Below are 13446 nucleotides of genomic sequence, written 5' to 3' on the forward strand. Positions count from 1 at the left end.
TTCATATTCTTATATTCCTTGTAGCCTAGTTCAATGTCTAGCCCGAAGCCTGACGCAGTAGGGTTTAAGAATGGCAATCTAATCGGAAAGCTGCTTTTGCACAGCAAACACAGCCTTACCTTCTAGGCTGCAGATGAAAACACATTTTCTCAAGATGTCTTGTTTACATTTTACGTGTTAGAAAGTCATTTGACCGTACGAAATATATGTTAGATGTTTGGGGTGACTTCGGGGGCCAAGGGGAGAGTCCGAAGTACTAAGGTGGCGGCCCACCTGGCTGGACCAGCGCTGGAGGGGCGGGCGGGGTGGCGCCATCGACGCGGCTCGCAGGCCCCGCCCACCTCGGCCCCGCCTCCAGGTCCCGACCCGGTCCCGCCCCCTCTCTCCATAGTTACGGCTGCGGAGGCGGCGGCCATCTTGGCGGCAGAGCGATGAGCGGGTCTAATTCGAAGGCTGCGGCCGTGGGGTCGGCCGTTGGGCCCGGGGGGCTGGTAACTGGCAAGGAAGACAAGAAGAAGGCGGGCGGCGGCGTCCTAAACAGGCTCAAGGCGCGGCGGCAGGCGCCCCACCACGCGGCAGACGACGGCATCGGGGCAGCGGTCACGGAGCAGGAGCTGCTGGCTCTGGACACCATCCGGCCCGAGCACGTCCTGCGCCTCAGCCGGGTCACCGAGAGTGAGTGCGGGGCCGGCCGCGTCCTCCCCTCGGCGCCGGGCCCCCGGGCCCCGTGTCGCCTTCCGCGGAGCCGGCCGCTCGCCGCTCGGCGGGTCCAGGGGGTCCACCCAGGCGCCCCCGACTGGCCAGGCCTCGCTGCCCACTGCTCCGCCCGGCCGAGTCGGCGCTCCCCACCTTCACCTACACCTGGTTGGGATGGGTCTCCTTGAGCTCGACTGCCCTCCCCTGACTCCGGCCACGCCAGGCTTCCCTGTGGCTCGTCCCTGTTTGACCCTCAGGCCCGGCCGACCGTTCTCCTCCTCCGCTGGATCTCTTTGAGTGGGGACGGACCCCGTCTTGTCTTCTTAACTAGCTCCTGACCCTGGCAAGTGGGCCGCTGCCTCTCCCCCACTCCTGCAGCTCCCAGCTCCCTGCTATCAGTGAAGTTCCTGCTCAGCTTGGTCCCCTCGACCCAAGCCAGCCTCTGCTGCCCTCTGCCAGTCCAGACTCCTACCTGCTTTCTCCGCGTTTCCCTCCACTCTGGCCCCCCGGACAGCCCTCCAGGTTCCACCCTGCCTTGGCTCCCTGCCTCGGCCCCCTGCCTGTTTTGGGTCCCAAGCGTTGCCCTCTTTGTGTGCAGGTGGACTCTTCCTTAAGTACATTGCCGCGGCGTTTCCTGCCGCATTTATATGTAAATAATGTATATATTAATAAAGTTTCAGTTCCACGTATAAAACCAGAATGTGAATCCTGCTTTTGACACTTGTTCTAGTGGTTAAAGAATACGTCAGAGTATCAGAAATGCATTTCTTGCATAGAATGCAGCGGTTTTACACCTTTTATTGATAGAAGAAATATATAGCCTGCTCGCTGTCCTGGTTCTCCTCCCTCTTCCTGTTCTCTTCCAGGTCATCCTCTGACTTGATGCCCTTTCTCTTGCTGCTATTTCCCCCTGAGTTTCCAGTCCGTAGGTTCGATCGTGCTTGCCCAGCCCACTCACCTGCCCCATCCTCTAGACTTCTAACTTTGAAGGCCCAGCACCAGCTTGATGGATTAAGGCTGCTCTCCTTTTATCTGTTGACTTGCTTTGGTCGGCAGCTCAGGTGGCCCTCAGGAAGCTGAAGGCCACCCCAGTGATTTGAGGATGGCAGTTTGAGGGGACGGGCCTTGGTTCAACCTGTGTGAAACGGAATGCCCATCTTGTAAGACAGTTTTAATTTGATTCTGAGTATTCATATGTCCGTTTTCAGTCACTGTTTGGCTCGGGACTATCCTTTGCACACCTGAGTGTGTCTTTAGAAGATCTTGCTATTCTGTTTCATAGAAACATTGTGAAAAAGCTGTTTCTGATCTGACCCAGTTATCACCAGGGGTTCTGAAAGTACGGAGATGCTCACCACCTCACCTTTACTCACCTCCTGCTTTCTCATGATAGCAAGGGTGAGTCCAGCCGCTAGTGCCTGATGCTGAGTGGCATACTCAGAGGGCACTCAGGCCCTGTGTAGGAACTTGAGCTTGGTACCGTTGCTTCAGAACACCTCTGCAGCTTCTTGGAGAAAGTAGTAAGTCAGCTTGATGATCTCTGGATTTTGTTACTTAAAGTCTGTTCCATTTAGCAAGGTATTTATTTATTGAGGCCCCTGTAAAGGGGTAGAACCAATATCAGTGCCTTGGGAAGTTATGGAATAATCAGTAGCTCTCAATTTTGCCATCTTATCGGAGAGTCAGCTTGTAAAACACGAAACGGCGAACACAGCAGGCAGTATAAGATAAAGTACTAAAGTGAACTGTGGAGAAGATGCTCTCAGGAGTCATCGTGGAAAGAAAGAAATGAAATCATCTTTGGTCAATACTATCTTGATTAACATGTTGATGAAGCTATTGGAGGCTCCATTTCCCTTTGGCCTCATGCCCTCTCCAGCAAATCTGTCCTGCCACCTGGGTGGGTATGGCCCACCACCTGGTTTTGTGCAGCCCACAATCTAAGAATGATTTTTATCTTTTCAAATGGTTGGGGGAAAAACTCTCTTGGGACACACGGTTATATAAAATTTGTATTTTTTTGTCTGTAAATAGTTGTGTGACTGCATTTGTGCTACAGTGACAGAGTTGAGTAGTTGTGATGTGACTGTGTGGCCTCAAAAACTAAATTACTCATTTTCTGACCCTTTACAGAGAAAGTTGGCTGATCTCTGCTTTGTGATACCCTCAGCAAGCATGCACCATGTTCACTTCTACGTGTGTGCGTGTGTGCTCGCTCAGTCACGTCTGACTTTTAGGTCAGCATAAATGTTTCCAAACGGATTTCTAAAAAAGTTGTTGTGTTGTGACTTCTAATGAAAGGTTTGTAGGTCATTTTTGAAGTGTTTCCAAAGAAATTCTCTTCTACCATCCCTGTTTCTAAGTGTTAGGATAATCTTCCATCTAAACCAAGTCCATGCACTTTTCTCCTTTCTTGGATCCCATAATTCTCTCCACACAACTTTTGCCTGTAACATAAAAGGAAGTTTTGGGGTATATTTTAAGTGAATTATGTAAGAAAAAAACAACCCGAGTTTGCTTCACAACTTGAGAAAGAAATGGTAGTTTTGGAGGATTATTTAACAACATTGGTTTCTCTCTCTCTCATTTTCAGATTATTTATGTAAACCCGAAGACAACGTCTACAGTATTGATTTTACCCGCTTCAAAATTCGAGATTTGGAGACAGGGACAGTGCTGTTTGAGATTGCCAAACCTTGTGTTTCAGGTAGGTCTCAGGATCATACCAACAGTAGTCAGTTGACCGTTGGAGCAAAGAGTCTGAGGCTTGAGTTTTTGCACGCCATCGCATCCTGTGTCACTGACGCCAGCAAGGCCTGCCTCCGAGCCGCCTCCTAAAGCCTGTCCTGCGGGCTTGAAGCTGTGCTTGTTGAGTATCTACTCTGCAGCGGTTACCGGTTCCACAGCTTTCTGTTTCTGTCAGCTCATGGAGTCCTCACACCTCTGTGCGGGGTTATTATCCTTACCTTACAGATAAGGAAGCGGAGGCCCAGAATTTCCAAGTGACTTTCCTAAGGTCCCGTGCTCTTTGATCTGACCGTGTCACCTCCACTTAGGAAGGAATCCTTGAAATGAAAGTATAATGAAGAAAGCCTGCCCGAGCCTTGCGTCCTGGGGACACTCTGGAAGGGCGATAGGGAGGCTTCCAGTGCACATCGTGAGTTTCTCTTCTCACACCCTTTCCATTGAGTAGTGTCTCAGATTTCCTAGTTAGTCCCAATTTGGATTTTAATCTCCAGCATTTTCTGGATGACCAGAAGGCCCAGGCCTGTGAACTCATTTGCTTGGGACCCCTTCAGTTAGCCTTGAAATAACACAGCTTGTGCTAGTGATGCGGTTCCAGGGCACTTCATTTCTGACTAGGGGACCACTTGTAGGTCTGGGGAGCATGTCACTGGAGATTGAGCGCCCCCTGGAGTTTGTTTTTAGAACACCAGCCCAGATAGTCCAGAGTTGCAGCCACAGTCTGTGTTAATGACTCTTTTTGCCAAGCTTTTTTCATCTATTTGCTATTCAGAAAGAGCCTGTAAGTTTGGTAAGACAGCTGTTAATAACCAAGTAAGTCAGAGGCTTTCATGAAAAAGTCTCAGCCAAGACTAAGGCATCCGTCTCCTGACCCCGCTTGAGATTCCTTGTGCTACCGTAATCCCGGACTGACCAGGGCACTAAAGACTTGAGCTTGAAGAAAAAAAAAAAAGACTTGAGCTTGTAGATACTTATCTTGTATTGGGAGGGTCAGGGCCACCTAATTTCCTGGGTCTGTAACCCCATTCGCATCTCTAAGCTTCCTGTCCTTGTGGTGTTAAGATGTTCCCAGGACCCAGGGAATACCAGGGCTACTTCCGGTGTATGGATTTGGATGAGACAGGACTGAGACTAGTCATTTCGGTACAAAACTGAACTGTCACGGGAAGGTCAGCATCACACACTGTAAAAATACCGTGATTTTCAGCCCATCCAGTCTTTAAGGATCTTGATTCACTAAGGCTCACGCTGAACCAGAGCCCTCCTGCAGCACTTTTCTGATGAGCTCGAATCCCCGAGATCTGCTCTATGTTTTCTTTCTGAATCCCATAGTTGGAGCCGGGCCTCTGGAGTCTTTACCTTTGAACTCCCACTCTGTCTGGTCGTCCACTGCTCTTGGGATGTTTGATGCTGAAAAAGACTTCTCTTTTATTGTACCTTTGTTCAGCCTAGACCTGGAAAAAAATGCTCTTGCTGGACACTGGGTGGCTACTAGACACTGGGTGAACTCCTGGTTCACATTAGAGTGGCTCCCAGTTCCTTTTACAGATTCTTCATTCCTGGATTCAGGAGTGGGCTAGACCAGAGCCCATCATTACTGGTGTGGACCATCTCCTTTCTTGGGTCCCACATGTTGGTGCATGGCCCATCTGCTTCATGCTTCACTCTTTCCCAGATGGTCAGAGTGTTGGGCCTGGTATAGGCAGTAATCCAAGGAGGTGCAGTTCCCACAAGGCTGAAGGTCACGGTCTTTCATTTAAATAGCAGAATTATTTCTAGGGATTTGTCTTTGCTGTGTCAGAAATTTCTGCATTCTTTGAAAGTGCCTTCTCGATAGTTTCAACTTTTGCAGCCTGATTATTTTGCTTAGCAGCAAGCACATTAACTTGGTCAGCAGCAGACCTGGTTTGTATAGCACAGACCACCTCAGGGGCCTGGTACCCAGCTGGTCTTCCAGGCTTCAGCCTTAGGACATGGCCCAAGACCTCAGATTATATAAAAGGCAAATAGCCTTGTGTTTAAGAATAGGCCTCGAGTCTGATGGGCCTGGATCCACATCCCTGCTCCCTCAATTTACTATAGGCTCACTTCACTTTATTGAACTTCATAGATAGTGTGTTTTTTTTTACAAATTGAAGGTTCATGGCAACCTTGTATTAAGTCTGTTGGCTCCATTTTTTCAACAACATTAAAAATTTTTTTTTTTATTGAAGTATAGTTGATTTACAGTGTTGTGTTAGTTTCTGGTGTATAGTTATACATATATATTTTTTCATTTTCTTTCCCATTATGGTTTATTACGCGATATTGTATGTAGCAACATTATTTATTTTTTGCTATGTCATGTGGCTTTGCAGGGTCTTAGTTCCCTGACCAGGGATCCAACCCATGCTCCCTGCAGTGGAACCACAGAGTCCTAACCACTGGACCAGCAGCAGTATTTAATATTTATTTATTCAATTTACTTCTTTGGCTGCTCTGAGTCTTAGTTGTGGCATGGATCTAGTTCCCTGACCAGGGATTGAACTCTGGGGTTTTGATTGAAGACTGGGGGACTTTGGACCCCTGAGCTCACCTCTCTGGGTCTGTACAGTGGAGATAAAATGAAGACAACAGCTCCAGGGTTGTTAGGACCCTGTGAGGTGTGCAGGATGGAGCCAGGCATGCCAGCAGGTGCTCAGTGAGTGCTGCTGTGGGTGTCGGTATCCCCGATTGGTCGTGCTCTTTGCTGAGCTGGCGTTCCGTGTGCCCTTTCAGGCCAGGAGGAAGAAGAGGACGAGGAAGGGGAAGCAGGCGGGGATGTGGACGTCAGCGCCGGCCGCTTCGTCCGCTACCAGTTCACACCGGCGTTTCTCCGCCTCCGCACCGTGGGTGCCACGTGAGTCCCGGCTTCTCCTGAGGGGAGCACCTTCTGGTTCACAGAGGAGAATGTCCTCTGTTGGGTTGGGGTTGGCCCTAGTGGAGGGAGGAGGCAACAAAACCGGGCTCATGGAGATTGTGTTTCGCAGGGTGGAGTTCACGGTGGGAGACAAACCTGTGTCTAACTTCCGGATGATCGAGCGGCACTACTTTCGGGAACGCCTGCTGAAAAATTTCGACTTTGATTTCGGCTTCTGCATCCCCAGCAGCAGGAACACTTGCGAGCACATCTATGAGTTTCCCCAACTTTCTGAGGATGTCAGTACGTATCCCCCGACTTGTGCAATGTTCTGGATCTTTCAGCTTAGCAGGAGTGCACCTTGAAATGAAATCCAACTGGTCTGGCGACGCCCTTGGCAGAGAAACAGGGACATGAGGGGTCTCGAGTCACTCGCTCTCAGGCTTCTCGCCTCTTGTCACTCCTGTCTCACGTCGCACACTCTGGCTCTGCTGGCGGTGGGACTCTGAAGGTGTTAACACAGGCCATCCTCTAGGAAGTCTGCTGTGGGGAAGGGTGTGATGGAGGGAGATGAGAGGAGACCCCGACCCTCCCTGGAGCGCCCACTCCATCCACAGCCAGTCACGGTTTCACGGTTCTGGTCCTTAGCTCTTGCTCAGCACTGCGCTGGCCCTTTGCTTTCTCCTTAATCAGAGCTATGTGTGAAACTGAGCTGAGTGGGATTCTTGATCTGAGGAGCACCTCTTTCTCATTCTCTGCCAGTAGAAGGGTCATGAGATAAACTGTCAGAATAGATCAGGCAGGAAATAGCGAGCTGGTCGAGTCCTGGGAGCAGGAGTGACAGAATGGAAACAGGGTCTTAGGAGGAGATACGGGGAGGAAGACCTGGGGGAGGCACCAGGCAGGGAAGGCCAGTCCAGGGAGGAGATGGGCCTGATGACAGGACGAACAGGCTGTGCAGTCCTGTGGCTTCCGTCTGGCTCTCTCACATTAGCACCGCCTGTGAGTCATGAGGGGAAGTTGTCCCGGAGCAATGAGGATACGACGGGATCCTGTGAGTAGTGGTGGGGTTTAGTTGAATTGTGGGCGAGGGTCTACATACACTGACCAGTTTTCTCAGAGTCCCAGATCCTTGAAAGTGTTGTTTTCTGACAAGTGTTCGGTGCTTGTGCAGCAGTGCTGTTCGCAGGTAAAGTGAGGTTTGATGAGGAGTGGGCAGGGTGTCAACTGCATCTACTGTCATCATGATCCTGTTTTTAAAGCCCTCTCCCCAGACTGGCCTGGAACATGTTGATAATTGCAAGAGAAGATTACAGCATTTCAAGTTTTTTATCAAAGGCCAGCCATCTAACTTTCTCTCCTTGAAACCAGATAAGCTAAAAGAGGATGGGGGTCAGTCCTCTGGATGTGAGCTAAATAACGTCGGTGAGTTCAAAGAATTTGAAGCAGTCACCGTGCCTTTTGAGAACTGTGGTCAGCGACAGCGTTTCCTCCAGGGGATTCATAATAGCACATGATCACTGACTCAGAATCAACCAGGGGTGGTGGCTCGCAGGTCCCTTGACCCTCCATTTAAAGACCTGGGGCAGCTGCCTCAACGCACAGAAGATTCAAGTCTGGGTCGCAGGACAGGTTTGCCTTTGCAGGGTCGTTGACAAGTTAACACCATGCGCCATCTCTGAGAAGACGCCTTGCCCCCTGCACTCATGCACACCTAGGATTCCTTTGCTGTAGGGGCGCCTGTGGGTGGGCCCAGTGAGGCACCGCATTCTAAATTTGGGCCAGAATGTCTGGAGGTGGGGGCCAGAAGCACCGATCAGTCAGCTGCTTTGCTGCATGTTGGCAGACTGGCGAGCCCCCTTCTGGTGTTCTGACTGGGCACCAGGCTGGCAGTGGCCTCGGAGGGCCAGGCCCAGTGCTGTGGCCTCCTGCTGTGGGAGTGGGGGGCACGCACCACCGGGGGGCCTCGGTGGTCCCAGGTCTCCCCAGCTGTCCAGGCCTGGCTCCCTCTGTTTTGACCTCGTTATTCTGACAGCACATGCTCACATTTTTAGGAAGGGCTGGTTTATGCATTTTTGTGTGTGGGTGCTCAGTCATGTCCAACTCTTTGCAACCCCATGGACTGCAGCCTACCAAGCTCCTCTGTCCATGGGCTTCTCCAGGCAAGAACACTGGAGTGGGTTGCCATTTCCTCCTCCAGGGGAGCCTGCCTGACCCAGGGGTTGGACCTGCGTCTCCTGCGTCTCCTGCATTGGCAGGCGGGCTCTTTACCACTGAGCCACCTGGGAATTTAGAGGGGATGCTAAGTTTTTTCCCACCTGGCCCATAGCGCAGACTCACACACAACTCTTTGCATTTTTTCCCTTCTCCTAACTTGCAGTTCGTCTGATGATTGAAAATCCCTATGAGACCCGTTCTGACAGCTTTTACTTCGTCGACAACAAGCTGATAATGCACAACAAGGCCGACTATGCCTATAACGGGGGCCAGTAGCAGCGGCTGGAACGGGCGGGGAGGCGCCTTGCCGTGGCCCGAGGCCCCGGTGCACGGAGGTGGTTGAAGCTGTTGTCTGCCGACACGTGTCTGGGACCTGGCCCCAGGCAGCCGAGGCTGGGGTGGCAGTTTCCTGTGCTCCAGGAGAGGTGCCAGGCAGTGCTGTGTCTCTCTCCCCCCCGTATTTTTTCCTCCCTTTGCCCCCTGCCCCTTAGGTCGCAGAAGTTGTAAATCTTAGAATAAGACTCCTGGAATCCAGATAGAAAGAAAGTTTATTTTCCCGGCTCCTCCAGGATGTCCTGATGAGCCTGGGTCCCTGCAGGCACAGCTGTACCAGGGAGAGAAGGCTCTTCTGTAGGTTCAGGGCCCTCTGCGAAGCTGAGACTCCTCCCTCACCGGCAGGGCCGCCATCAGCACACTCTGACGTCAGCCTGAGTATCGTCCTTAACCTCCTGGAGAGGACCCTGAGCCGAGCGGAGGGGAGGATGGGGCCAGGAGTTGAGGCTCGGGGGTGGGCAAAGCTGCCGAGCCTAGGGAGCCGCTTACCTGTCTGACTTCCGGGATCTTGGCTGCTCCTCCTGGGGCACCCCCGAGGTTTCAGCCTGGCTGTGCCTTCCTGTTCTCCTTCCAGACAGAAGACGGCTTGCTCTGCTTTTCCTAGCTCCTACCTTTTGAGTTTCTCCTGAAATCGAATGTGTCCGTTTTCGCTCTGGGAACCGTAGTGTCGCTCGAGGCTAGCACAGGCCTCGTTGTTTTGTATTTTTATTTCTAGGCTTCTTGTGGGGAGGTTTTACAAAGTGTCAGGGGTGCTCCCAGCGTACGTGATGTGTGGCTAGACTTCTCCGAGTACTGATTAGGCTCCTGCGGCTCCTCTGGCCCTTGTCCCCTCTGCTTTTGTATTGAAGCTGCTCTGGAACCATCCTAGCTGGTCCCACCTAAGTAAGGCAAATTCTGGTCCTGTGGACCGCTAGTTGGAATGGTCGCAGTGTTGGGAAAGGGGGAAATGGGCTGAGGAGGCCTGGCAGAGACATGTGTTCTCCAAAACGTGTCTCTTTGCACTTCCCTCAGGCCCTCATTGGGCGGACTCTCCCCGCCTCAGCTCCCTACCGCTGTCTATGTGGGCGGATGTAGGTGCTCAGGCCAAACTCCTGCCCTTCTGATGAGATTGTCGCCGTGGCCAGGGCTCAGCATTCATAGGAAGGTCGCAGTAGGAAGCACCCAGGCACGTGGTGCCTCTGACAGGAGCGCCGTCTCCCGTGTTGGGGCGAAAGGCCGGGTGGGGCCAGGAGAGGCGGACCTGGCCTTCGCTGCCCTGTGCTGCACCCTGTTTGGTTTCTAGAGCGTGAGTGGCCTTCAGCTTTGGTCCAGCGCTTTGTGCCAGGCCAGAGTCTGGGCTGTGCCAGAGGCTGGCAGCTCTCTCACTGAGAGAACCCTGGTTCATCCTGGGTGCTGGCCCTGGACCCAGCCCCCAAGGGAGGAAGAAACCGGGCTCCCTGCAGGGCAGGCTGCTCACCCCAGACCCGATGAGCCCCAGAACTGGAGTTGGCTGCAAATCCAGGTGCCTTCGGCGTGGCTCCTTCCCGTCCCTGGCGGACCGACATCAGCACTGCCTCTTCACTTTCTCTCTCTCACTGGGGCACCTTCAGCAGATCTGTGTTCGTTGGGCTTCGGAGTAACCCCTTCTCTCTGTGACAAGCCCAGTCGGGAGAGTTTCTGCTATTTGATGTTTTAATTACTATCTAGGAAATGGTTTGGAGCTGCCCAGAGCTCTGCTCAGGAGACCGTGTCCCAGGCAGACCCCGTCTTGTGGGCTCGTGGGCTGTCCCTCGCCTGCAGTGTTAGCGGTTGCTGGGAGGAGGGCAGGAGTGGGGGAGGAGGCCGGTGTTCTGGCTTGAAGAGTGCTGCACCCTGTTCCCAAGAACTTGCCTTAGTCTCACTGGAGACCACTATGAGGCCGAGCGCCCGCTCTGTGCTCGGTGGCATAGGGATTGGTCCCCTTCTGCACTTGAAGGTCTGGTGTCTGTACCTGGGACTCCAGATTCTTGTGTCCAGCTACTCAGGAAACCTTGAGAAGCATCTGGGGTGTTAACTGGGATAAGTCTGAAATTAACCCTTCTGTACCCGAACTGGGGAGAGAATTGGAAATTACACTTTCTCTCAAAGTATATATACTTTCTTCTGAACTCATCAGAAGCTGAATCAGGAGGCCGTGGCATTGAGAAGTATGGACTGTGGGCAGCAGTTACCTACCTGTGGGCACTGGGGTGGCAGGACAGAAACTGCCTGCCCAGGGAGACACACCCTCCCTCTGTTCAGAGCTGGCACCAGTGAGGCAGCTCCTGGAGGGAACACATCCCAGCCGACCGGCTCGCCCCGCTGTGGCCAGAGGGCCTGCCGCCTGCACCCCTCCTCCTGTCTTGCTCCTGTCCTTCTGCCCTGGAGGCTCCTGGAAGAGCACCTTTCTTTTCCTGTGGCGCCTTTGGGCTAAGATACCCTTTTAGCTTCTGCAGAGAAGACCATGGTTTATTTTATTCTATGTTTTAAAGAGTAAACAGGAAATAAGTAAAAGTAGTTCTGGGATAAAGTCGGTCATCCTCTCCTCATATGTCAGCTTATAGCTGTCTTGCAGGGAACGCAAGTTTTCAGGGCTTTGCAGGACTTCCTGAAGGCACTCACAGTCTGGGCCACCGATTCTCAAATATAGGCAGTGATTTGGGGATCTTGGAGCTCTCCTTAGACTGGAGAGTCTTGACGTGGCAATAGCTGGGGGGATCTTCAACTTGTTTTTTCAGTCGAAGTGGGACTCATTTCTGGAATGGCCTTAACAGGCTGTGTCCAGCACGCCCGTTGGGTGTCTTGCCACCCTTGATATTCTTAGTTCAGTGCTCCCAGTACTGTTACTTTTTTCTGTAAAGTCACTTTCTTCCTGGTGGCCGTTGTCACTGCGACATCAGTGAGGTTGGGGAATGGGGGCCATTCTCAGGATTACGGCACAGACTCAGTGTCTGTGGGTGAGGACCCCTGCTGCAGAGGGTGCCGCTCTACCCGGTGAAGGAGCCTAAGCGTCGATCATGTTTCTCACATTCCATGTCACGGAACGTCTTAGGCACAAGAAGGAGGTGGATTTACCCCTTGTATACAGAGGTTCATGTAAAGTTGTTGAACTTGTGAAAGTCTATTTTTTCCCCCCGTAAATCTATTTTTCACAGAATATAAGAAACGTCAATGACCAAATCTGTCCTTCCTCCCTTTCTTCTTCACCTAAGATCCTCATTCCAGTTTGTATTGTCTTTATGTCCAAAGTAAACTAGGTGACTTATTTGTATAAAATGTTATTTTGCCACAAGAGACAGTAATAAAAGAAAGATTTTTCACAGTATGTGTGCCCTCTCGTGTCTCCTGACTGGGCCTCTTGCTTCACAGGGGGAGTAGGTGGAGTTGGGGTGGCCTTTCTGTAAATACTGGTTTAATGGGTAGCGCTGGTTTCTAGAGTGATTAGGACATAGTATTGTGCTTTAGGTTTCATGTATTTTTGCTTTACATTTTAATAAAATGCTTTCAGAATTTAAAATGCATATATATTTTAAAGTTAGGTTCATTGAGGTGTGTTTTAACCATACCTCATTTAAAAGTAAATTCAACCCATTTAAGAGTATGGTTTGATGAGTTTGATAAATGGATACCTGATCACAGTCATGATAAAGGATGTCTTCATCACTCTGGAAAGTTTCCTGGTGTCTGCCGCCAGTTCCCTCCCTCCATCCAACCTCTTGCAACCAACTTCTGAGTTTTTTTGGAAAACATGCATACTTTTAATATAAAACTTACATCCATGTTTAAGGTCACAAACAATGTAAGTTAAAAATAACTCTTGTTTAGACAGTTAGTGGCACCTGAAGGTCTGTTGGCCTCTGCCTACAAACACTCATTTATTTTCCCCTTCACTTCCCCCTTTTCTTCTACCCAGGGCTGGTGCCCAGGTGCGGTGGTAAAAGGTGAGGAAGCCTCAGAGGAGCATTTGCCAATGACAGTAAATGTACTCTAGGTTTAGAGGCTTTCTTTTGAATGCATTTCTTTTAAATGCAACTTAATATAGAAGCACCAACTCAGTGGACATGAATTTGAGCAAACTAAGGGAGATAGTGGAGGACAGAGGAGCCTCGTGGGCTACAGTCCTTGGGGTTGCAAAGAATTGGACATGACTTAGTGACTTAAGGAACAAAACATTTGAAAGACTGCCACATCTTTTAATAGATCTTCAGAAAGCAGAGTAAGTTCTGGTTTCAGCCTGAGACAGTTGGCTGGCTGAGTTAATGGGAGAAGAAAGGCAGCTGGAGGGACTGGGTTCCTGGGTGCATGTGGGTGGTTCCCGGAACCTGTGGAAGTCTGACTCACACCTGGGCCCATGGAAGATGCTTGTTAGGCAAGAGAAATCGCTGTAATTTTGGGGGGGCGGGGTGAAGGGGTCCTGACAAACGACAAAATGCAGGGAATTAGGGCACAGCGTTCAAGGCTCCCGTTGGAGGGGTAGGTGGGGTGCTCTGCTCCACAATTGGGAGTGAGACGCGGGACCACAGGGGGACAGGGAAGCATCAGTGCTGCCCCACCTTCACAACCTCCTAGCACCCCAACTC

The 13446-nt window shown here is 51.2% G+C and overlaps 1 protein-coding gene across 1 annotated transcript; it reads left to right on the forward strand.

Moving 5' to 3' along the window:
• Positions 1-372: 372 nt before the first annotated feature.
• UNC119B (unc-119 lipid binding chaperone B) lies at positions 373-12383 on the forward strand. The gene is made up of 5 exons (XM_020901575.2): positions 373-675; positions 3290-3403; positions 6199-6319; positions 6450-6622; positions 8700-12383. The coding sequence occupies exons 1-5, from the start codon at positions 432-434 to the stop codon at positions 8810-8812; spliced, it is 765 nt and encodes a 254-aa protein (XP_020757234.1). The 5' UTR covers positions 373-431; the 3' UTR covers positions 8813-12383.
• Positions 12384-13446: the final 1063 nt, after the last annotated feature.

The sequence above is a fragment of the Odocoileus virginianus genome, chromosome 12 (assembly GCF_023699985.2).
Source record: "Odocoileus virginianus isolate 20LAN1187 ecotype Illinois chromosome 12, Ovbor_1.2, whole genome shotgun sequence".
Taxonomy (NCBI): Eukaryota; Metazoa; Chordata; class Mammalia; order Artiodactyla; family Cervidae; genus Odocoileus; species Odocoileus virginianus.